This window comes from Mus caroli, chromosome 11, assembly GCF_900094665.2.
Source record: "Mus caroli chromosome 11, CAROLI_EIJ_v1.1, whole genome shotgun sequence".
Lineage (NCBI taxonomy): Eukaryota > Metazoa > Chordata > Mammalia > Rodentia > Muridae > Mus > Mus caroli.
The window spans coordinates 82,778,787-82,803,796 of NC_034580.1; the positions used below are offsets into that span (position 1 = coordinate 82,778,787).

Consider the following 25,010-nt stretch of genomic DNA (forward strand, 5'->3'; position numbering starts at 1 on the left):
GTTCCAGGACAGCCAGAAAACTCTGTTCCCCTACACCCCCCCCCCAAAAAAGTGTATAAATAAAAGAAGGTTGGGATATAGCTTCGTGGATAGCTTATCTAACATATATGAGGCCTTGTGCAGGATTCCCAGCATGACATAAACTGGGGATGCTAGCACATGCCAATATGATATTCCCACTCCTTGGGAAGTGGATGTCAGAAGCACAAGCTCATCTTTGGCTACAGAAAGAGTTCAAGGCTAGCCTGGGTTATGTGAGATGCTGTTTTAAAAGAGGGGGAGGGGAGGAGGAAAAGAAAAGAGAAAGGATGAATATCTAAATCTAACTGTCAACAAGAGGATCATTAATGAGAAGGGACGTTAATATTTATTGTGTGATTCTCATGTAGGAGGCAATAGTTTTCAGGTTGAAACTAAGACTCTGGTAAGTCATGCCCAAGGCGCTCAACCAGTTGTTTATTGTCAAGACCAAACCATGATACTGTCTGCTCCTGGAATAATGAGAGAATTTATGACTTGAGTAACCTAGGTTTTGTCCCTAGAGTCAACTAAACTGAATGGTTATTCATGAAACTTGGAAAAGGCTGGAGCTCTGTTATTATATCTTCGTCATCATCAATCACTTATTATTTAATTCATATATCAGTTTCAAACAAGATAGGAATAAATCTATACATCACAAAAGGTACCTTGTTCAAGCTGGGCTAGCACAGCCTGATTGACCTGTGAGGCTGACTTCATAAGGTCTTCTAGCTGATTTCTCCTTGGCTGAGTCCCTGAGAACTCCTAGAATCCAAGACGAATAAGGAAGTTCCCTCTATACAAGGAAATCCTGACTTTTCTTAAAAACTTGGCCAAAGGCTTATTGTCAGACAGTTACTTTCCACCTGGGGAGTGATTCTCTATGAAGAATTGTAACTGTAAAACAAGATGTTTAATAGGAAGCTCCTTTTATGACATCATCAGACAGAGATTGTAAAGAGGACTGTGAGACACTCTTAGAACAGCTGCCACTTCCAAGGGGGACAGAGAACAGCAGCTCTGAAAACAATGAGGGTAAACACTCATGCTTCACCGGGACCCTGAAAACAAGCCTGCTGATAAAACATGGCATCTACCCAGAAGGCCACAGTCTATCAGGTGTACAAGACAAATAAAAATGGGTCCAAGGTAGCAGTTTCTTCGCATAGAGGGGCAGAGGTTTCTACCTCCACTCCTCAGCGGGGACACGGGTATTATTCCTCAAGCCAGCGAGCTGCTGCTGCTGTCTCCTTGAGTCCTCCTCCTCCTCTCCCATCCCAGAGAAGAGCCGAAGCTACATCCACCACTCACCATTCAACATCAGACTACCAACGTCCTGTGTCCCCACAGCCAGGGCCTGGCCTCTCTGCAGTCTCCACTTCACGGGGAACTGAGACCCGAACAAGAAAAGAGGTGCCCCGCCATCACTCTCCACATCACTCTCCTCATCACTCTCCTCATCGGAAGAACCAGTCAGTCCAGACGCTGTCCTCCCACCTCGCAGGAGTACATCGGAACGTCAGTCCAGTTAGGGAAGAGTCAACACGAAGAACTGAGACCAGGCCAGGCCGTGAGGTTGGCCACCATTCCTCCACGACCTCTGATGCAAAATGCCGTCACTTGTATTTTACTGGAGAAAAAGAGGAGGACCCACCCTCCAAGGTCCAGAACCCCCAGGGGGTTAAAGTACCCCGTAGGGTTTCAGCATACCCGAAGGATGAAGCTATACAAACAGAGCCCACCCGAAGGACTACTGCTGAGGTCAGATCTTCAAGAAATATCTCCGTCCAAGAGCATGGCATTCGCATGGCTAATAACCCTCAGATAGTCATTAGAAAGATCCCTCCCCAGGAACCAGAAGTTGGTCACAGCTCAATATATTCAGAACCTAAGACCTCGCAAAAGAACATGAAATTGTCATCAGGCCTCAAACTTTCTGTCCTTAGAGATTTAGATGGGGCACCCCGAGCTGCTCCACCTCGACCAGAGCGTTCTGTCTGTATTGAGACCAAGCCCTCCCCAAAGATTTTAATATCCGAAGCAGAGCACACTATGAGATCCCCAACCCGAGAACGTGAGGTCACACGCAAGGTGACCATTTCCCCAGGAAAACAGTCAACGCAGCCACCTCATCGTGTGACATGTCGAACAGTGTCTGAAGGATCCTATAAGTCTCCCCTGTATCCAGAGCTTTCAACAAAGCCCTCCACCGATGTCCCCTCAGCATTTGAGTTGACCCCTCGGCCTTTGCCCCCTCGGTCCTTACCTAGGTATGGACCTGATTGCTCATGGTGGGCCTTACTGAATCCTAAAGTTGAAACGCCCCCAAATCATTCATCAATATTTGATCTTGAACCTAAGTCGCCTCCTCCCCTAGACCCTTTAGAGTCCTTTTATGAAATGGACTCAACCCCTTTCTGTGAGGACCTGATGTTCCAGAGAGACAAAGCAAGCCTACCACCATCCCCGAAGGATTCTTTATACCGAGTACCATTGACAGAAGTGCAAAAGACCCCGAAGTACACCAGCAAACAACCCACTCAAGGGTTCAATGCTTTCTTCTTGGGTATGTGAAGGAAGCAAACTGTCCAGCCGCAGCCCACATTTAGTGAAATGGGATATTGGTTGGGATGGGTATGTTCTGGGCCCCAAGGCTGCTTTCCTGCTAGTGCCAAAGTTGGTTCTATCTTTGAGCTCAGTGCTCCGTGCCTTGCCTGCCAGCTTCAGTGAGCCCCAAGCTGCTGACATCAGAGCAGATGGTTAAATCTGGAGTTGAGCATTGACTCTTAACAGGCTTTGCAGCTTAACTCTTCCGTGGAAGGTAGAAAGAATGGACTGCAGGGTCGGAAGTGGATTCCTCAGAGTGGAAATAACCAAGGCAGGGTGAGGGCTAGTAAGGCTGTTAAAACAAACAAACAAACAAACAAACAAACAAACAGAAGCCTCAGGTAAATAATCTGGTTTCAAAGTAGAGTAGCTGGGACACGTGGGCTGGGTCTCGGGCTTCCAGGAGACCGAGAGCATTAAAGTGCACAGAGAAGGTGGAAGAGAGACAGTGAGCACTCAGTACCCAGTCCTAAGTGGGAGAAGAGTGAAAGGTTCAAGGACTAAGAGGACGTTCTGGTGGAGGTGTGGAGGGAGGGTGGCATTGCACACACAGGAAAAAGCAAGTTTCTGTTACTTTCAGATGTTTCCGAGGAAATGTACAACCGGATCCTCTGGTGGCTGAAAGGTCTGTGCTTTCCCTTCTTGGGGGGTGGGGGTGGGGTGAGAGGCCGGGAGGGCTTGGGGAAGGGCTTTGGAGAAGGGTGAGAAGACAGGTGATAGAGTGGCCTCTGTGTCTGTCCTATACGCTAAGTCTGTCAGGAAACTAAATGGCTAGGGTTTAGCACTAAATGAGCAGTAATTCTCTTTCCACCTTACATTCCATGACTAGTCATCCCTTTGGGAATGTGTCCCTTTTCCATTTTCAACAGTCTCCTTCTAATGAGAACTCATATCTGGGAAGGAGAGCAATTCAAGTCCTGTGGTCTTACCTACCATTGATTGAGATTTTTATTTGTTTTTGAGACAAGGTCTTGTTATATAGCCTTGGCTAGCCTTGACCTTGCTATGTAGACCAGATTGACCTGGAATACACACAGATCGCTCTGCCTCCAGAGTGCTTGGACTCAAGATGTGTGCCACCATCCACACCCAGCTTTTAAGGTTTAACTTGTTTGATGTGTATGGGTCTTCTGCTCGTGTAGCTCTGTGCCCATGAAGGGCAGAAGAGGGCGTCAGATCCCCTGGAACTGGAGTTACAGACAGTTGTGAGCTGCCATGTGGTTGCTGGGAATTGAACCTGGATCCTCTGCAGGAGTACTCAGTGCTCTTAACCATCTCTCCAACCCCCCCTTTCCCCCAATCATGTGTTTTAAGGGGAAATCACCAAAAACAAGACCACCTGCTTCGAAATCATGCTGACTGTTGAATCCCCAGTGATTCAAGTTAAGGCTTCAGAACTCTCCTCAAACCCTCTCTCACTTGTTGCCCTGGTAGGATCTCTAGGCCTGCTCATGGCTCACCCCTGACACCCAGACTAGTAGCTCTTGCCTTCGTCTCTGGAATCATTAAGATCCTCTCAGATCCTTTGCTCCTTTTTGTGCTTGGCCACTGGTGGCATGGGAACGTGGGACTCGGACCTCCAATAGTGTGTCTTGGTAGCATAGAATTATGGCATGATAAGTCCTTATCCTATTTATGAATGGAACATAGAACAAGGCTGTGGGTGACATTTCTGGGGAGGGAAAAGCCTAGTGCACCAACTCCGATCCCAAGCCCTCCTCCTATTTGGAGGGCCTGACCGGTGTGAGTTGCTTTACGTGTAAAGCATCATGAACACTCAGTAAATGGTAGCTGCAGTTTTTAGGCCATTTGGGGCCCTAGGAAGGGACTTGGGCTGGGCTATTCTCATATCAACTGGCCATCTTTAGTAACACACTGTTTTGCCCCCTCATGTTGACACTTCCTGAATTCCATTTGTTGTCCACCTCCGGAAATGCCTGGCTTCTACTTCTTTGTTTTGACAGACGAGGAGGTAAGAATCCTTGTGGGAGATAACTTCTAGTCCATGGTCCCAGCCCTTGATCTAATTCCTACTCCTGTCCTCTGACGGGAGGGGTGTAGAAGGAGACAGAACCACATGTGGTTAGTAGGTTGTCCACTGCACAAAAAGGCCCTGTGCAGCGGTGTTTGTACAAAAATGTTACATGAGCTGAAATTGCAGCTTTGAAGAGAAAGTGTGAAGATCTTTCACCCAGTGCTCCAGGGGAAGACTAGGTCACTGTAAGTTGGATTATTCCCCATCTGGCCCTTCCCTCTCCTGCCTAGGGCACTTCAGAAAGGGGTCGCTTTTCTGGGTTACACACTATTTGAGTCCTCAGGTTGGAGAAACATGAAGTGGGCTCTGCCCTTGGCAGTCCCGTGTCCTAAATTTGGCAGTGTCCTGATTTTGCAGCAAGTGGACTGTTCCCTTAAGTACTTGTGCTCCTCTTGGTCCACGTCTGATAAGATGGTCAAAGCTCTCCCGACTTCCACTCTTTCCTTTGACCACATTCCTCTGTCAACCCAAAGCCGAGCAAATCTCTAGTGAGTCCTGTGCATGGCTAGCCGACCGGGATGAACAGTTGACTTGAGATAGAAACGAGGGGGGACAGCAAGAGCTCAGATAACAGAACAGCTGGAGGAGGGGGTGTCCAGGAATGCAGCTGCCACCCCCGTCCTGAGCTCAGCTGTAGGAAGGAGGGAGAAGGCACTCTTAGAGATTAAGGCCAAGCAAATCAGGAAGCCCCTCTTTCCTCTGCTTGCTTCCAGTCCCATCCCATTCCTTCATTCCATAGACAGTTTTTTTTTTTCAGATGTCTGATACTCTGCTAGGCACTAGTACACGGGCGTGTGCACACACAGACAGACAGACAGACAGACACAGACACACATACTGCTTTGAGATACTAACTACACAAGTGGAAGATAAGACATAGACAGGAAGAAAAACCCAATATATAAATAGATACTAGTCTATGCTCAAATACCCAAACAAACAACAGGCTGAATGAATGTTCTTGATGGAGCTTAGGAGATGGGGCGCTAGGAGGAGGGGAAGTAGAGGGTAGCTACAGCTTCCTTTCTGAGGCCAGAGGGAGATATCTTAATAGATACCCTAATACAAAGCTACACCTTTGAAAGGGGTAAAACTGTTTTCTTCAGTTCAAGGTCTGATGCCTGTGACTAAGCAGGCTTCTCTCCACCCTCCCCACCCTCACCCCCTTTTCTGTGCATCTTGTTTTAGTTTAGGAAGTCAAAAGTTCTGGCAGCAGAATGACTTCTTCCCAAAATAGCTCTTATCCTGTCTGGATAATTACAGCTCTTCAGTCCTGCTCAGTAGCAAAACTGCTCCCCAGAAGCTTGGGAAGAGAGGTTCTCAGGCAGCTGGGCTGGGGTCTCCTTTGGCTCTCTAGAGGTAGGGTTTGCACAGAGCTAGGCAAAGTAGTCTCCATGAAAAACCAACTCCCACAGTCGGTCCTTTCAGATTGCATAACCCTCAGGCAGGCTCAGGATGGAGATTCTGTGGTTCTGGTGTGCAAGGACCCTGGTTCCTCTGATTTGGGAGTACTTGACCATAGAGACTGTTCCAGATTCCGTTCCCAGCAGGAATTCTCTAGTGGCTCAACCCCAGTGGCTGGCCCATGGAAGGCAGTGTTTGTTACTGAACACTCCACTGTGAACCCTCCAGGTCCACAGCTGTGGAGAATACTGAACTTCATAAGCCCCTCTGGGTCTGCAGCTATGGATAACTCCAGATTCTGCCCATGACTCTGCTGATCTCCTGAATCCTTTTTTGAGGTCCTTTTGTCTAGGAGTGGGGTTGAGAAGTTGTGTTTCACCCATGGATTGGGATGATAGAGGTTGGAATCTCCCCAGAGAAGATGGGGCTAAACCGAGAGGAGCATTCCTATTGGATGTGCACTAGCAGAATCTCAACAGGAAGTGGGTCAGGAAACTGCCTTCTCCTTTGGCCTGGGGATTTCTGGAAATAACACATCTTTTAATAAGAAAGGCTGCAATGCCTCTGATGGGCAGGAGTACTCCAGTCCCCAGATCACTTGCCTACAGGATACGGGGACCCCCTGGCCTCTGGATATGACTTCCTAGGCGACCAGAGGATGAGGTGGTTTTCTTCTTTCTGCATCTATCAATTATGCAAGACACCAATGCTAGAAATTAGGGCAATTAGCAGAGGAGGCCATCTCAGTGGTATCCAAGGCAGACTTGAAATGCCTTCAGGGTCACATGTCATTTGATCCCTGAAGGAGAGGGTTGTCAGACTCCTGTTGCCTTCTGAAGCCTGGGGGGAGCTCTGCTCTGAGGCACCTTATTTACAAAGGAAAGCCCCTGGCCTCTTAGGAACCTAGGAGTGTCTGCATTCATGGAGGAGGTTCAGAATCCCACAATGCGAACTATTTGAAAGGAATCCTGGGAACTCTCTTTCCCACTTGCCCCAGTCGTCTTGCCTTGTATGGAGCAGTGGTCCTCAAGCTTCCTAATGCTGTGGCCCTTTAATACAGTTCCTCATGGTGTGGCGGCCCCCAACTATAAGATTATTTTTGTCGTTTTATAACTAATTTTGCTACTGTTATGGATTGTAATGTAAATGTCTGTGATTTCTGACAGTCCTAGGTGACCCCACCTGACCCACAGATTTAGGACAACTGCTCTAGCTGATGGTTGAGAGGCTGATTTTGGAAGCAAAGAGCAATGTGGGTGAAAATGAGGCAGGGTACCTCTGAAGGCCTTTCACAGCCTCTTACCCCGTCAGGTGGCACATCGGTCATTTGCACCTATCACGGGCAGCCACTTCTGGAGCAGGATGAGCAGCTGGTGGCCTCTGGCCATGACTTGCTAATGTGGGGACAGGTTAGGCTGACCTTAGGGTTTATTATTGAAAGTCCTGCTTCTCATGAGCCCTCGTTAGTCCTGGACAACCCAAAAGTTGTGGACTGGTCTATTTTAAGGCCAGCTTCTGGAGATGGAGCCAAGAGGCAGATTTCCCTGCCTCACTTAAGACCCGCTGGCTCTTAACCCTATTGTAATCAGGGCAGGAAAATGTGATTCCTCCATGGCTTTGATGGTGGGACTGAAGCAGCTAAACTTCCTTAGTTTTCTGTTGTCAAAATAACCCCACACAGGCACACACATCTTAAACTTCCTAGTATATGCTTTTCTTTTTTGTTTACCTAATATATGTATGTGGGTATTTTTGTCTGGAAGTATGTGGGTCAGTGTCCCATGTTTGTACCTGGTACCCAAGGAAACCAGAAAAAGGAATCAGATCACTGGACCTGGAGCTATATACAGCTGTGAGCCACCGTGCTAGCAATGGGAATCAAACCTGGGTCTGGAAGAGCAGCCAGTGCTCTTAGTCACCAGGTTACATCTCCAGACCTCCCCAATCCCATCAGTGGACCTCGAAGAGCTAACCACTCTCCCGACTGGACTCCATTTCCAGTTCTTTGACTTAGAGTATTTTAGTGATGTCTGGGGTGATGGCTTTAGTGAGGAGAAAGACAGTGGAAGGTTGGATTCACGAGGCCAACTTGAATGAGGAAGCGAGGAAGAAACCTCTTCAGCCCAGAAGCCATCCTGACAGCTGTTCAGCCAGAAGGCCGCTGTCATGATCAGGGGAGCCGGCCATGTCCCTTCACCCTCTGCTCAGCTGCCTTTGGTTCAGCTGCTGGGGTGGGGGGGAGCAGAAAGACAGCTGCTCCTCAAGTGGACCGCGGCTCGGAGGAGGGTGACAGAATGTGAGTAATGTCTCTTAGTTCCTGAGAGAAGCCCCAGCACTCAGACTTGTCCTGGTAGGACCAGACTCTTCCTTGGTAGAGCCACCATCGTCAAAAGTCACCTAAAAGCCTCTGTAGTGGCTGTTCTTGGGAGTTTGTGTTGGTCGGTCTAAGACCAAGACCCGAAAAGCTGACCCCACAGGCAACGGCAGCATATTCCAGAGTCACTTTAAGGCGTTACTCCGGCATTCTTCTCTCCCGTCCTCTATACCCATCACACATGGGCACTCCTAATCCTCTGGAGGGAAAACATTTGAAATAGCCACAGTTGGCAGCAGCTGGTTTGGTGTTGATAATGTCCTCATTTGCAGACATAACAGCTACTGTTCATTCTAGTGGCTTTACCTTCTCATGTTACTGAATCTTGCTAGCTACCTGTGGCGTAAACATTTTTTTCCTCTGTTTCACGGATGAAGAAACTGAGGGTCTGAGCTTGTTTGTCAAAGCTGAAAACACTAAGAGATACCCCATTCTACTGCCCCTCAGTGTGGTACAGACTCTCCTGTAGCCGCAGCTTCCTGTGAAGTAAGTTCTCAGCGTTTCAGAAGGTCAGGTCCAGTAAAGGGAAGCGTATTCCCGAGGGCAATAGTCAGGCCTGCTCATGTGAGTGAAGAGGCAGAGAGCAGACAGAAGGAAGGACATGTACCGGGTCAGTGAAGTCAGGGCCCCGAGGGCTAGCCTGTGCACTAACACCAGAATGGAAAATTAATTCCTGCACTGTTTTAGCCGGCATGTATTGATTAGCCAGCTCCTGGGGGCAGGGCCCTGTTACCATCACATGACAGATTCTCTATTCCCAGGATAGAAGTCAGCAGAGGTTAAAATGGAAGACACGTTCCAGTGTCGTTCCCCATCCCCCCACCCCGGGGGGGGGGGTTGCTTATTTCGAAAGAGAAATGTATACAGACAGGTCACTTGAAAGGGTGTGGACAAACAAAGTCTAATGAAATGAGTCAGCTAGCCTCCTTGCACAGAAGGTTAGCCAGGATGAGGGAATACTTTGACTCGGCATGGCAAATACCTTGGTACATCAGTTTCCACTGACAGCAGGGTACTGAGTCCACACGCTTAGAAGCCGAGTAGGTATTTAAAGAGCGGCTGGGAAGCTAGGAGAGTCAGACGGTCAGGGAGTGATGACGTCAGAAGGCATGCCAGGCCCTTCCCACCTGGACCTCCTGTGATGGAAATTCCTGCTTTATCAAAATGGTTGGCCTCTAGCACCTTTTGAGCTTCAGAGCTGCTCTCTGTGTGTAGCCACATAGCAGGTGACACCCACATCTCCGGCCTGTTCCAGGAACGTGGAACCTGAGGCAGCTGGGGGTGTGTATGTATGTGAGGGGGTGGGGGGGTGGGGGGTGGGCTTAAGGGAGCTCTCTTTCTTGCTTCTGTACAGACTTGATGAGTTTTCCTAGAAAGACACACCCAGCACTTTGGCTCCACCAGAGCTCTTGACTGTATCTTCAGTAAGTCATTCCTTTGTGGCAGAAGGGAGACACTACTGGTTCTTGAACCACTTACGGGAAATGGCTAGCAAGAGGCACTATCGTGACCTTTTGCTCATCATACAGAGCTGAAATATTGACTTCCGGTGTAATCATTCCGTATCTTGGACTTGGACTTGAACTTAGGTCCTGGCTTGGTCCTTATGAAAATTACTATGCCATGCAACCCCAGTCCATGAATGGGTAGAAGATGTCTCTAGAGGACTGTGGGTGTCAGGCTGTGGCTGGGATTGCTGGCTTGAGTTTCCCAGGGAGTGATAGGATCCCTTGTGCCACGCTGTCTGCTCCTCAGATGTTTGGCTGTCCATGCTAGCAGTGCTCAGGCAAATCGTTGAGGATACCAATGCCTACCTCTCTGGATGATGAATTTCAAGGGAGACCCAGAGTTGATTGAGATGAAAGGGGTTAAGGCAAAGTGGGTCTCCACACCTGAAACCAGGAGGTGGGAAGGGTGATTTATAGAAGAGAGGCTGGATCTGGGCTATGTTCTGACCAAATGTGGATCCTGTTCTGATCAATACAGAGAAAGAGCCAGAAATACAGGGGTGGGGGTGGGGGGAGGATCCAGTTTCCTTCAGTGAGCCCAGGAAGATCAAGGGATTTTTCAATAGACATTGTTGCCATGGAACACATGCTAAGGCCTGGCTCTCACAGAGCCCTTTGAGTGCTACAGGGTCAGCCTACAGGCCTGTGGGAAAGGGATGGCTTAGCCTATCTTCAGCTGTTATTTCAGTCAGCATGTTATAGTACCAGAGATAGAAGGGACTGTGTACCACTGAGACCCATGCTGTTTGGCGTGGATCAGAGTTTTATGGTCTAAGGCTTTTTTCTCTTGGGGCTTTTTTCAAGGCAAGCTGGCTCCAACATGCCTCAGGATATGTGGGTCTCTGGACCCTGAGCAGCAAGTGGTTCTGGAGAGCTGGGAGAGTCCAGCCACAGCTGAAGAGAGAGAAACTAGCCGAGCTGCCTTTTGAGATGGTTCTGCGTCCATACTCAGAATGGCTTAGGGCTTAGGATTTGACAGTAAAGGAAAACAAGACTTTGTGGTCAGGCCTGCTGACCTTGCCTTACATGAATGCAGGCATATACATGTGTACCTGTGGAAACCAGGCCAGAGTTCAGCCTTGGGTGTTGTTCCTCAGGACAGTGGCCACCTTGTTTTCAGACAAGCTCTCTCACTGGGTCCTGGGGCTGGCCAGCCAGTGAACTCCAGAAATCCCCCAGTCTTTACATTCCTCATGCTGGGATTACAGTAGGCCACCACACCCAGCTTTTTAAATGGATTCTGAAGACCAAGTTCAGGTCTTCCAGCTTTTACTGCAAGCACTTTATAGCTACATCAGCCCCGGGGTCTGTTTTCTTTGATGCAGATTTGTCCCACTCCCACCCACATGATTAGAAAGACTGCTGATGTGTCTTACTGATGACGCATCTTTCAGGTGTGTGCTGGTGGCCAGGGGATGCTGTGAGTAGCCTAAGGTTGATACTCAGATGTTACAGCCGCCGCAGGCTACTGCTACCACAGACTTCCAACAGCACTGGACTTCCCCTTTTGTGTCTTTGTTTTTCTGGGTGCAGCTTGGTAGCTCCTGTCTTCCACAGACCTTTGTCTGGAGCCTATGTATAGCCTCAGAGCCGAGCTTGCAGGCCCCCCACCACATGCCTCAGAGACCCTTCAGGGCTAAACCTGTGCCTTGTTCCCATCTGCCTCTAAGGCCTATAGAAGCATACAGCACACCCTCCGTCCACAGTGCATCCATGTTTAGAAAGCCAGAAGGAACAGTTAGAAACTTAGAAGCCATCTAGTTTTGTCCCCTTAATTTCAGGGGATGGAAAGTGGGGCCTTGAGGTGAAGGGAGTTGCCTAAGGTCTCCCAACTAGACAGGTTTCTCCTCAGCTTGCTGGCCAGCACTTGTACTGCGAGGGTGATAGCTGTAGAGCTTAGCTTTGCCTGAAGCATATTCAGGCAGAGGCCAGTCATTCAACCTGCCCTTGGGGAAGGGCTTTTGGGGGTCAGGGAGGGACAAGTTTCTGGAAACTTTCACAGGAGCCTGACCAGTTCAGACCCTACTGAACTCAGGAAATCCCTTCTCAACCCCCGGTTCAGCTAGCTGCTGCTCTGACCCTTCTGACCTTCTAATGTTCCCAGAGCTGCTCTGACTGCATTTCATTTGCCTGTCCGAGGCATGGCCTGCCTTGCTGGTTATGCTCTGCTGGCCTTTCCAGAGAGCCTCCCGAATCTGCTTTGCCCCAGGCAAGGCTACCCCTTCCCTCTTAGAGCCATTCTGCCTCTTCATTCCACCCAACCAGCAGATGATCTCTGGATAATTTATGCAGCAAATCCTCTTTAATCTTTAATCTGGGGTCTTGAACAAAAAGGAACCTGCCGCTAACCTGTGTCTTTTTCACAGCTTGAGTGGAGGTGGGGAATGTCTGACATTTCCCTCATAGGAGGTGTAGTGTGGGTATGAGCAATGAGTAACTTGGATGTTCAGTCAGCTCACTCCCCAAAATCCTTGTTGAATCTCCGGGAGGTAACTAAAGCTCTCTCCAACTCTTGCCACAGCTCACCCTCCCGGCAGTCTCTCTTCCAGGGATGCCATGTGGGCTGGTTTATTTTTCTGTGAGAACTGACTCGAGTTCCTACGGTGCAACACTGCCTGGAGAGACTATTCTAGAAAAAAAAAAAAAAAAGCAGTTGCCCGGTGCAGCCCTGGGCTTCAGGAGAAGCTCACGCAGGCACCCGTCGCGGCTGCAGAGGTACAGGCCCCGCCCCAGGCCCGACTAGCCCCGCCCCACCCTGCCACCAGCGGACCGCACTCTTGCAAGGCTAGTGGGGGCCCCCGCGGTGCAACGAGGTCGGTGCGCAGCTCGCATCACGGGTGACTGGGGCGCTGTCCAGGAGGAGCTGGCCCGGCTCGGGCTGCAACCATGGTAAGGAGAGAGGACAGCCAGAAACGCAGAGCCTGCCACTCCGGGGCTGCTCCGAGGGGGACACTCGGCGCTGCAGCTCTGGCTGGGCAGGGCGGGAGGTACTGTTCCCGGCTCCCGGTTCAGAAAGGCACTGCTGGCGCTAGGCGCGCCGCGTCGCCGTTCTCAAGTTATTCTTTCTGAGCAGAGCTGCTTTGAGCGGGCCGAGACCCCCAGGGTGCTGCCCAAGGTCTTGGAGGAAGGACTAGGTCAGTTTTGTGGGAGGTGCCTGCTGGTGGCCTCTCGTGATGGAGATGAGGATGGTAGGGGGTGCCCGAATAAGCTGTGTTACCTGGATGACCCTTCCTCACCTACCTGGGGTACAGAGACCAGCATCAACTTCCTTTGGAAAACACAGAGGAAATCCGTAAACACAGCCAGCCTCACTAAAAGGGATGATGACAGAATGACCCACATCCCCTGGACCTTTCTCAGAGAGGAAGAGGCATGTCCAGTATCCTATTGTGCAGGGGCGTGATCAGCTCTATCCCTTTGCCTCCCGGTCCAGAACCATGGGAAACATTCTTCCTGCTGCATCTACCCCGTCCCTGCAACTAGGTCCTTCTGCAGTGTGTGGGGGTTGGTGGGAGGGGGGGGCGGGGGGGTGGGACGGGGGACTCATTTCTGCCACCTGCCTGTGAGAAGAAAAGCTGTAACCCCAGATAAAAGTTTTCACCCTTGTCTCTGAGAATATCAGCTCCTCTGCTGTTGCCCTGCCAGAAACAGTGTATGGGGGTGAGGGCTTCCGAGCCACACACCACCCTCTTCTTCCAGACCTTGCCTTCTGCATGGGGAGACACAAGCTGTTTACAGCAGGAGGGGATTGGTGATCAGCCCACAGGGCAGGATGTTGGCTGTGAGCAGCTGCCAAAAGGGAACTCTCTGGGCCCCGTGGAATCAGAAGCTCTCGGGTCTAGGAAGGCCACCCTTTCGGCCTTTCGTCTCTCAAGCTGTGTCTAGGCAGAGGCCCAAGTTTTGGCCAGGAACTGTTAGTGACCCTATGACCTACTCAAAAGGGGGTTCCTGGGAGAGGCCAAGTTGTGCCTGTCCTCATCCCAGTTCCCCAACCCTCTGCCCACATGGGAGATGGACAGACTGATTGTTCTAAGATAGACGCCCGGGGCAGTGCTGATTATCCCCAGTGCTAAACCCAGCAGGAACCAGGGGGGCTTTTTCTGCCACACACAAAGTTCAGTTCAGCTGAGGTCTTTGGGCTTTCAGCTTGGCTGAGGCCACCCTGCTCTTTTCTAGTTAAAGATACCCCACACTACCCAAATGTCCAGTTTCAGACCTCTCTCCTCACAACCAGCCAAATGCTTGGGCTGACTGGTTCATGTCAGGCCACACTTCTCTGTGTTGTGTCTTGCCAGCGGAGAAGGTCAGTACCCGGGTTCCTTTGGAAATAAGTGCAGAGACCTCCAGCTGAAGAGCTCTAGCAAGTTTGAATTTCCACATGAAAAGAATGACGGGCACTATTAATGACCAGTTGTGTGACTTGAGACAAACTTCAGCATCAAATCGGCTTGAGGTGTTTGTTACTTGGGAGTGAGTGCTCTCTCTCCTCAGCTGTCCTGGGAGGAAGGAAAGACAAAGAAAGACCTTAAAGCCCTAGAACTAAGACACTATTCAGGCTCATAAAGAGTATTTCTGCCCCAAGCAGGAACCCTGGCCTCCTGACTCCTAGTGGTTGCCCCATCTCTATACCTCCACTAAGACCCTTAATTGGTCTCTGGAATGCCAGCCTCCTTTGCTTTGAACCCATGCTCCTTAGAGACCAAGTGCTCTACTGATTTTGTGGGAAAGATAAGGTAGTGGGACATAGGTCTTTGCGAGTACAGAGGTCATGTATCTTTGGATGGCTGATGCCCGGAATGCATGGAGCAAAAGATTCCTTTGTGGCTGGAGTTCCCTGCAGGGAAATCGAGCAGCAGTCTTGTGGACAATGGGACAGCAGCTTCTTCTGGTTCAGGAAAAACAATGGGATACTTGGGAAGAAGTGTGGGGCCATTCCCATGGAACCTGTATGCAGGGGATTATCGGGCATTCCCACCCTCTTTTAGCGTTGCTTAAAGTTAAAGACCAAGATGGAAGGGATTGGAATCTTTGGACACAGGTTCCTTGGTTGGCCTTCACTATGTACTTATGGGCCGAGAGTCACCTTGGGGATCTATGTCCCAGACTTCAAGCTGGCTTCAGTGTCCTTAGGGGTTAACAAGAGAAGCTAAGTGGACCAAGCCTGTGCTGCAGACTTGTTGGGAGGTTGGTGCTGTGCCCACCAGGGTAGGAAGCAGGCAGGCGGCATGGGACAGCCAATCAGAGGAGGAGGGAGCTGCAGAGGCTCTAACTGACCCTGATGTAGCTGAGCCGTCCTTGGAGGGTGGGAGCCCAGGGGAGAGGAGGGGAGGGGTGGGGGTGGAGAAGAACATTCCACAGAGACAGAGTAGGGTCAAAGAAAAAGGGGGAAGGAACAAATCAGGAAGCCAGATGACAGCAGGAGCATCAAGAGAAGCCTGTTTCTGTGTGAGGACCCTTGCCTGGAGATAAAGTTAGACCTAGAGCGCGCTGACAGGGGTCTCAAGTGTGGGGCATGGACCATTCACTGGGATGGCAAGGGAACTCTGTCCCCGAGGACGGGACTGAAGCTGGGGTAAGGTGGTGCTCGGGGAGATGGGTAGACCTAAGTGGTCTTCCACTTGGCCTTGACAGGCATAGGGGCTCAGAGCTGGTCCCTGGCAAAGCTGGAGGAGGTAGATAGACAGATGGGCAAAGAACCTAGTACCTTAAACCCCTTGTCTGGAGTCCTTTGGCCTTCTCCATGCTGATGGTACCATCAGGTCTGGCAGGGAAGATGGTTGTGCTGAGATCCTTGTAGCTCTGTGGGCTTGGGATTTCCATTAGTGCTTCCCAATCTTTGGTTCCCCAAAGAGAACGCAGTCTTGTCGAAAATGCTTATCAAGACCCCCAGATCAACTTCTGGGTCACCATGGGGTGGTGCAGGGAGAATTTCCAGAAGTCCCCAGCCTCATTAGCTGCCAGACAACAAGAGCCACTCCAGCCTTTCTCTGCTGCTGTATGATGAATTTGGCAAAGCTGGGACACCCGAGTGTGAAAGGGGCAATGGCTCATCCTTCTGCCAGGCCGACAGGCGTAAATGGGGTTATGTGGTTAACCCGTTAGCCCTCAGATGTAATGGCACGGGGAGCAGTAGTCAGCCTTGCCTCAGCACAGCCTCTTGGGGGCATTAAGGTCCAATGCTGGTTCTAGTTTCCTCTCTCCCGGCCAAGCATCCTCAGAAGACTGATGACAAGCAGGTGTAGGGACCTGAATCATACAAGATTCTCCCTTCTAACCTCCCCTTCTCTGTCTCTTCTAGCATAAACCTGACAGGGTGCATGTCTGTCCCTTTCACTTCTGACCTTCGTAAAATGATGCTATCTATGCAGGAAGGCTGTGGCCATCTCACCTCTCCTGCTTTGGCTGAGACTTCACAGTGGTCCAGGGTAACCCCGCTGGCTTGGCCAATCCCCAGAGGGTGACTCAGCCTCTGCAGCTGGCCCTTGTCCATTGTCTGGGGGTGGCACGTGGGTGTTGTGAGGCAGAGATGAGCCCAGCACTGCCAGGCACCCCACAAAGAATGCTGACCCCCGAAAGGAGAGGGAACTCTTATGAAGCTTATGGCTATGGGAGAGCTAAGGGTAAGAGTAGGGGAAACCACTTGACTTCTATGACGAGGATAGAACAGGCCTCTGCAGGAAAGTCAGCCCCGTCTCTTCTCAGCACCCCACATTTGGGGTTCCTAGATGAGGCTGTAACCTTTCCTGTACTGCTGAGTTCAGGGGAAAAGGGCATATAGGCAACTAAGAGGTCCCTCCCCCAGATGTTGCTGCCAGTATATGGTGCATGTTTAGAGAGGGAGGTCTAGCCATACTTCAGACTTCCCAGGCCTTTTCCGTGTTTCCTTTATCCTCTCTCACCTAGCTGTTCCTGGCTGCCCTCCATATTTAGCATCCACAGGGCAGGAGGAAGGTGTTACTGGGGTTTAGGCCAATGTTGGGCATGGTTCGTCAGCTAGAGTGAAAGCAGGGTCAGGGGGCCTAAAGCCTGGGCAGCACACCTGGAACTAAGTACCGGTAGCAGAAGATGCACCTAGGTCCCCAGATCCCTGACCAGCAGTGAAAGGCTCTGAGCTGTCTGCTGGCTTTTTATTTACCTGGAGGACAAGCCCCCTTCCCCCTCCCTGCCCACCAGCGTCCCATCCTCTTCTGAGTCTGCACACCTCTTGAGCGGCATACTCAGTCTTTGGCCTCTCCTCCTCCTCCTCCTCCTCTTCCTCAGTCCGATTTCTTTACTTGCTTCTGGAATCGCTGCTTGCAGCAGCAGCCTCGGTGATGACCTGCTAGGAGAACAGGGCTTTGTAGGGCTGGAGTCTGAAGCCCTTTCCTGTCTCTTGGCCTGGGGAGGCTAGTGCGCAGGTGTGTGCGGGGCTAGGTGGAGGGCACGTCCTCTGGCTTTGCTGCTGTTTCTTTTAACCACACGTACTTTTCCTTCTTTCCTTTTCACCTTCTGCCTTTTGCCTCCATCTTCCCATCTCGCCCTCTTCTGCCATTCCCACCTCCTGTACCCCAACCCCCAGATCAAGCACTTCCTGGAGGACAGCAGTGATGATGCTGAGCTGAGCAAGTTCGTGAAGGATTTCCCAGGAAGCGAACCCTACCACTCAGCGGAGTCCAAGACAAGGGTGGCCAGGCCCCAGATCTTGGAGCCAAGGCCCCAGAGCCCAGACCTCTGTGATGATGACGTGGAGTTTAGAGGCTCCTTGTGGCCCCAGCCCTCTGACAGTCAGCAGTACTTCAGTGCCCCAGCCCCTCTCAGCCCTTCCTCCAGGCCCCGCAGTCCATGGGGCAAGCTCGATCCTTATGATTCCTCTGAGGTAGAGACTCCAGCCCTGCCTTTGCCACTCAGTGGGGTGGGTGCTGAAAGACCGGGGGAGGGCAGGAAGAGAGCCTGGGGTAGGTGTGTGGGCTTGTGCATTAGATGTGTCTGGGGGACCTTTCTGTTCTGCATCAGCCCCAGCTCAGTGGTTTCTGCCTTGAAGGCATTGGAAACTCAAAGTAACAGTAGGGACTGAAGACCAGTCCAGAGCCTCAGATGATGAGGCAAAGACCCAGAAGAAAAGAGGAAGGCTGGTGACCGAGCTGCTGCTCACTCTGATGCATTGTGTCTCCTGTCTACTAGGATGACAAGGAGTATGTGGGCTTTGCAACCCTCCCCAATCAAGTCCACAGGAAGTCTGTGAAGAAAGGCTTCGACTTTACACTCATGGTGGCAGGTGAGAAGGGTGGAGGCTGGGGTGGGCATGGGTGTTTGACATAGTGCCTTGGATATGTGTTTGGGTCTAAAGAGTGCACGGGGGGGGGGGGGAAAGAACGAACAACAGAGGACTCTGTTCTGTTTTGCAAAGTCACATAAAGCCTGGCCAAAGATGCAGATTCAGGAGAAGATGCTCCTGACTAACAGTTTTGTAGAATCCCCCCCTCCCTTGCTCCCTTGGGCAGTCTCTTGGCTTCATTCAATCAAGAAGGCCGTACAAGTTTCCAGCTCTGAAATCCCGTGCTTTGGCTGCTCTGGCTCCCATTGGCAAGGCGGCAGCTTGTCCCAGGTCTTGATCGGGTGAACCTTACCTTCTGAGTCGGTGCCTCTGTCTTCTCTTCCACCAGGAGAATCTGGTCTGGGTAAATCCACTCTTGTCAACAGCCTCTTCCTCACCGACTTGTACCGGGATCGGAAACTGCTCGGCGCTGAAGGTAAGGACAGGAGAAAGAAACTCAACTCCCCACAGGTGCTGGAGCTGGGGCCCTCCTTGGCACGCTGGGAGCCCCAGGCTTTCTGGAGAGATCTATGGCTTCTTTCCCTAGACCTATCTGGCCTGGCAAGTTCACCGGCCAGCTCCCTAAAGATCTGGGTGCTGTGCTGGGCGTGGTGGCACATGCCTTTAATTCCAGAACTCAGGAGGCAGAGGCAGGCAGATCACAGTGAATTCCAGGCCAGTCTGGTCTACAGAGAGAGTTCAAGGCCAGCCAAGGCTACCCTGTCTTATGGGGTGGTGGTGGTGGGGGGGAAATAAAAAGATTTGGGTGCAGAGGCAGGGCAGGGACCAGGATCCTGATCTTTGTAAGAGTTTCTGACCCCTAAAGGATTCCAGGAATCCAAGAAAAAAGCCTGGAGCAGAGAAGAGGCTGGGGCCAGAGCCAACAGCCACCGGCATTTCCTGTGTTGGGAAATATGTTTTTTGCTGGTTCCCAGGGAACAGGCCCTCAGGCGCCTGGGGGTGGAAAGGGATGCTGTCTGGGCAGCAAAACTAGCTGGGGTGGGCTTTTTTTGGGGGGTGGGAGGGAGGCTGGGCAAGACCACACCCTTGTCCTTGCCTCAGTTTCCCTCTTTTCCAGAGCGGATCATGCAAACCGTGGAGATTACTAAGCACGCAGTGGATATAGAAGAGAAGGGAGTGAGGCTGCGGCTCACCATTGTGGACACTCCAGGATTTGGGGATGCAGTCAACAACACAGAGTGGTATGTCTGACTAAGTACAGCCCCAGCTGCCCTTGTCCCACCCACAAACTGCATGCATCTACACAGGTCACACTCGGTCACAGACATAGTCATATTTGCTAGGATGAAGAGGCCAGTGACCTTATTGGACAGCTGGGTTCCTTTAGCTGGACAGCTGTCTCTTCTGTAGGAGTGAGAGAAAAAGGACTGGGATGGGTGGTTAGGTTTACATTTGAGACACTCTTACTATATAGCCCCAGTGGGCCTGAAACTCACTATGCGGGCTGGGCAGGCCTTGACCTCAGAGATCTGCCTCACAGCGTCTCACATTAACTTTTTAAAGATTAGGGTCTCTTGGTGTAGAGCCTGGGACTCGCTGTGTAACTCAGGCTAGCCTTGAGCTCAGTGGTTCTCTCGCATTAGCCTCCCAAGTGTTGGGACTGCAAGCATGCGTTACTGTGCATATAGCTCGATGATGTGAGGACTCACCAGTGAAAAGCCTCAAAAGAGCAAACGCCCGTGAGCACGCGTAGGTGCAACATGAACACCACCATCCCTCCTTCCTTTCTTTCCCATAGTTATTTTAGATGCTGCAAACAGATCTTGTATAAGGGGAGAGGAAGGGAGGCGTAAAGGAAAGAGAAGCAAAAGAGCGGGGGGAGGGGGGGTAGGAGGGTGGGGAGGTGGGGAGGGGAGAAGGGGACCAGTAAGGGAATGCCAGGTGGCACCGTGGTTCACATCATCAGCCCAGCACCAGCACTCGGGAGCTGCAGGCAGGACCAGTCTCAACCATGAAGCCTGGCTTATATGAGATTCTAAAAAGAAAGAATGAACTAGGGGGAGGGTTGGAAGGAAGAAGAAAAGGAAGGAACTCCAGTTGGCTTTAGATTACCTAACAAAAAGAAGGTGGTTTTGACAGATGCATCACACAAGCACATACCTTAGCTTTTCATGTACTAGAGAAATGCTCAGGTAATGGTCACGCCTAAGTGAGTTGGTGCAGGCAATGAACCAAAAAAGCAGGAGAAAAGGGCAGGGTGCTTGATGAAGGGATTGGGCAGATTAGTACTAAGAGCACAGCTCTTGACTGACATTTACTAACTGCATGGTCTTGAACAGATGGTTGCAATCTCTCTCCTCATGGAACAAAAAAACAAACAATTAAGCCCCCCCCCAACAAAAATCCAGCTACTTCTACATCATCTGTTTGATTTGAAAATAATCCAGAATGATGCCTATGTGTTTTAGCAATGGGAACTGCAGGGCCAGCAACAAGATTTGTGGGTCCCCATGTTTGTAATTTTAAGAATTTCGCTGGGCATTGGTGGCGCACGCCTTTAATCCCAGCATTTGGGAGGCAGAGGCAGGTGGATTTCTGAGTTCGAGGCCAGCCTGGTCTACAGAGTGAGTTCCAGGACAGCCAGAGCTATACAGATATACCCTGTCTTGGAAAACCAAAAAAATTTCAAAATGATAGAGGAACATCAGTCCAAGCGTGGCCTTCCTGAGTGCACATTCCCGTGTGACTGCACAGGCTGTATATCCATGGTGCTAACCCTGAGTAACTGTCTTACTGACTAACCAGACCCTCACAGGCCTTTCTAAACCCTCATCACCTGCTTTTTCATCACACCATGTGGCTGCCCTCACAGATGGCTGTCCTCACAGAGAACTGGCTCAGCGCCAACTTTGTGTGAGCCTTGACTGAGTGGCCATCTCTGACGTTAGTGCTCCAGCACGGTGCTATTTGTGGGTCATGGTCTTGTGGTTTCCATCAGTGTTTCAGATGGACCGAAGATGACCATGTTGTCACATCTTCCCTGCTCTAGCAGCATGTCTCAGCAGACAGCTTGTCCAGAAATTCCAATCCCAACTAGTACTCGCTTTCCACTGGAGAAGGTACAGCTTTCAACCCGCTTACCTCCTTTTCCTTTAGTAAATAATTTCCACTTCAGTAAGAATTCCCTGTCGGTAATAATAGTTCCCAGATAATTTTACTTTACTGTTTATAATGTACCTCCATAGATACTAAGTTAGTCAACTAGGAGAAATAAATGGAACACAAACATATGCAAAGGTGGGCATTTTTAGGGATTTGGAACAGACATCCTCATCCCTGGAGGCACACACCCTGGTGGTTGGTAGTGGGGGAGCAGAGGGAGAGAGAGCCATTTTGTAGCAAGTTGTGTCAGATAAGGAATGGGTGGGTCAAGCCATGTGCAGTTACTGACTCTGAGCTGGGCGTCAGTCACAAAGTGGTAGAGGATCTGGAGGAAGTCTCTCAGAGGATTCTGATTTAATTCCTTTATGTATAAAATGAGAGTGCTGAGCTCCAAGTACTGATGTCACAGCAGTAATCATTAAACTAGGTAACAGAAGAGCAAAAGGCCTAAAAAGTGAAGTTCTTAAAACATGCATCCACACACACATATGCACATACACACACAGATGCACATGCACACACACACAGACACCCAGACACAAACGGAGAGGGGCACTGTTGAACTGTGAGGACAGCAGACTTGGAGAAACACATCATTAGGTGATTTCATCATTGAATGAACATCATAGAGTCTATTAACACAGAGCCAGATGTTGTAGATCCCTTACTGGACATGATCTCTCAAGGGAAAAGAGACCAAACATAAGACAAATGAGGCTGCTGTTGGCCTACAGCAGTTGTTTTACAATAAACACTTTTCATCAGTAGAAAGCATATATTTTAGTGCATTATGGTGAATGAAGTGACAGCCATTTGTCATCCCTATTGATACTTTTTTGTGTGTGCTATAGTTTAAAAGTTTAAAAATAATTTTTATAAATGTATTGTCAGGGTGAATGGTGTGTTTGTGCAGGGGCATGCCTATGGAGATGAGAGAAAAACACTGTGAACCAGTTTTGTCCCTTCACCTGTGTTCCTGGGATTGCTCTTGTGTCTTGTGGGCAAGCATTCTTAGCAAGTGAGGGCTCTCATTAGCTGCGTGCTGTTTTCCGTGCCTGGTGGCACATGTGAGGCACTCACGGGCGCTATGATGTTAGCGTGGCATTGTCTGAGCTCAGTTATCTTGTGGGGCTAATGGAATATGTGGATCTCAAGGTTTATTGAAACACTGCTTCATGGTGGACGACTGTGGAGTAATATCCATATGGCTATACAGTGGAGAGCACTGTACACTGCTATAGTCAGAGACACCGTCGTGGGAGAACTGGCTCTTGTGTAGGAACGACAAGAAGCTCTGGAGAGGCAGAGGCTCTGAGGCGGACCATGAACCCAGAGTTTCCCTGGTTTCAGTGCTCACCTGCTGCCCCTTGGCTGTCCTCTGCCTTGTCACCCTCAGTCCCTTTTGCTCCTCAAACTAGTATTTATTAAACTACCTGTGTAATTTTCTCTCAAGACACGAAATCCTCCCATCCTACTCAGGTATCTCCCTGGACAAGTAGGAAAGCAAAACATGGCTCAGGCCAGACTTCCCCAGGCAGCCCCCACTCCCACAGTCTCTCTGCTTGTCTCTCCTTGCCCCAGCTGGAAGCCTGTGGCCGAATACATCGACCAGCAGTTTGAGCAGTATTTCCGAGATGAGAGTGGCCTGAATCGCAAGAACATCCAAGACAACAGGGTGCACTGCTGCCTGTACTTCATCTCACCGTTTGGCCACGGGTATGGTCTGAGCCTGAGGCTCCTGGTACCACTGGGGTCTACTAAGGGAACAGGCCGAGTAGCACCACAGGGCAGGGCTACCACTAGCGGGTGGTCACTGATTCCTGTTCCCCAGGCTCCGGCCATTGGATGTTGAATTCATGAAGGCCCTGCATCAGCGGGTCAACATTGTGCCTATCTTGGCTAAGGCAGACACACTGACGCCTCCTGAAGTGGACCGAAAGAAATGCAAAGTGAGGGAGGCTAGTGGAGGGAGGGGGCCAGGTGGGCGTCTAGAAAGGATGGGGTACCCAGAACTGTGGACCCCTCATTTGTTTGCCAGATCCGGGAGGAGATTGAGCACTTTGGAATCAAGATCTATCAGTTCCCAGACTGTGATTCCGATGAGGATGAGGACTTCAAATTACAGGACCAAGCCCTAAAGGTGGGGCCACCCTAGGGCATCCCCTCCCTATCTTGTTTCTGCTGAGCAGAAGAGGGGAGGAGGATTCTATACAAGGACAGACTGTTGGGGTGGAAGAAGACCCTGTCATCTTAGAGCAAAGCAGAAGACCCAAGTGGAGAGGGACAGGGGATGGAACAAGGATGCTGACAGGCCACTGTACCTTCTCTTAGGAAAGCATCCCATTTGCGGTGATTGGCAGCAACACTGTGGTAGAAGCCAGGGGGCGGAGAGTTCGAGGCCGCCTCTACCCTTGGGGCATTGTGGAAGGTAAAGCTCTGAGCTTGGGACCACAGTCCCCTTGCCCTTAGGAGCTCTTCTTTACCTCTGACCCTGGCTGACTCCTAGCCTTGCCATGCAGTGGAAAACCCAGGTCACTGCGACTTCGTCAAGCTGAGGACGATGCTGGTGCGTACCCACATGCAGGACCTAAAGGATGTGACCCGAGAGACACACTACGAGAACTACAGGGCACAGTGCATCCAGAGCATGACCCGGCTAGTAGTGAAGGAACGGAATCGCAAGTATGACCAGGAGCCAGGACAAAGCTGGCCAGGGGAATCCCACGTCCTCCCCTTATTACTCTGCAGGCCCCAGGCTTCACTCAAGTTGGTGCTGGGGTCCCCCCAACCTTACTACCCTCCTTTCCCCCTCCCTTCAGCAAACTGACAAGAGAGAGTGGTACTGACTTCCCTATCCCTGCTGTCCCACCAGGGACAGATCCAGAAACTGAGAAGCTAATCCGGGAGAAAGATGAAGAGGTGAGAGTAATACAATGCGGATGTCAGTCTGGGAAGTCCTCCGTTTGATAAGCCTCGTTATCTCTTGGCTTGGGAATAGAAGGACCTATCCTTATGCTCTGGTACATTGGTGGGATGTTGAGTGGTTCTGCCATTTCCATCATACATAAGGGCCACCAAAGTCCCAGACTCAAGGGATTAGAATCTGGGGACACTTCTTCAATACAGTCAGACTCTTCCTATCAAACACCTTGTATTGATGATGTATGTGCCTGTTTCAGCTGCGGCGGATGCAGGAGATGTTACACAAAATCCAAAGACAGATGAAGGAGACTCACTAACTGGCTTTTGGACCTGAATATTTAAATCTCTTCTTCCTGCCTATGCCAGCCTCTATTCCCTGCATCAGCTCTGCTCAGGACCCCCCCGCAGCTCCTACCAGTTCGCCTTATATCCCTGCTGACTTCTCAGAGACTCAGAGGAAATAAACTAACCTATATGTGGCTTCAGGTGTCTCTGTATTTTTACCATTTCTTGGAAACATAGCTCTATGACTAGTTTGAAAGGCTGATGGAAAGGGGTACTGGTTTCTGGCTTTTAGTAGGAAACAGAAAGGGGGAAATTTCCCTTTCGCTTATAGAGTTCACTCAGCTTACAACATAGCTTGTCCTATTGACCATTTCTACTCTGGCTCCACTTTCTGAGCTTCAAGCCTCCATGTTTCCCGTATACAATACCTTCATTTTG

The 25,010-nt window shown here is 50.5% G+C and overlaps 1 protein-coding gene across 10 annotated transcripts; it reads left to right on the forward strand.

Moving 5' to 3' along the window:
- The first annotated feature begins 994 nt into the window (after positions 1-994).
- On the forward strand, positions 995-24,769 carry Septin4 (septin 4). 10 transcript variants are annotated; one of them, XM_021175573.2, is made up of 14 exons: positions 995-2,587; positions 3,209-3,253; positions 4,593-4,600; positions 17,508-17,804; positions 18,110-18,203; positions 18,592-18,678; positions 19,321-19,444; positions 22,947-23,081; positions 23,197-23,314; positions 23,404-23,505; positions 23,697-23,793; positions 23,885-24,047; positions 24,238-24,284; positions 24,545-24,768. In XM_021175573.2, exons 1-13 carry the CDS (start codon positions 1,108-1,110, stop codon positions 24,254-24,256), a joined length of 2,769 nt encoding a protein of 922 aa, XP_021031232.1. In that variant the 5' UTR covers positions 995-1,107; the 3' UTR covers positions 24,257-24,284; positions 24,545-24,768. The 10 variants fall into 10 exon arrangements, with proteins under 10 accessions (XP_021031232.1, XP_021031231.1, XP_029339063.1 ...); XM_021175572.2 differs by having other exon boundaries at positions 1,021-2,587; positions 24,185-24,284; XM_029483199.1 differs by lacking the exons at positions 995-2,587; positions 3,209-3,253; positions 4,593-4,600 and adding exons at positions 15,459-15,521; positions 16,248-16,374 and having other exon boundaries at positions 24,185-24,284.
- Positions 24,770-25,010: the final 241 nt, after the last annotated feature.

Bases quoted from the DNA above. Each gene is read 5' to 3' on its own strand.
- Septin4 (XM_021175572.2), top strand. From the start codon at position 1,108: ATGGCATCTACCCAGAAGGCCACAGTCTATCAGGTGTACAAGACAAAT. The intron at 2,588-3,208 runs GTATGTGAAGGA...TGTTACTTTCAG, and splicing joins GTTCAATGCTTTCTTCTTGG to ATGTTTCCGAGGAAATGTAC. The intron at 24,285-24,544 runs GTGAGAGTAATA...TGCCTGTTTCAG, and splicing joins TCCGGGAGAAAGATGAAGAG to CTGCGGCGGATGCAGGAGAT.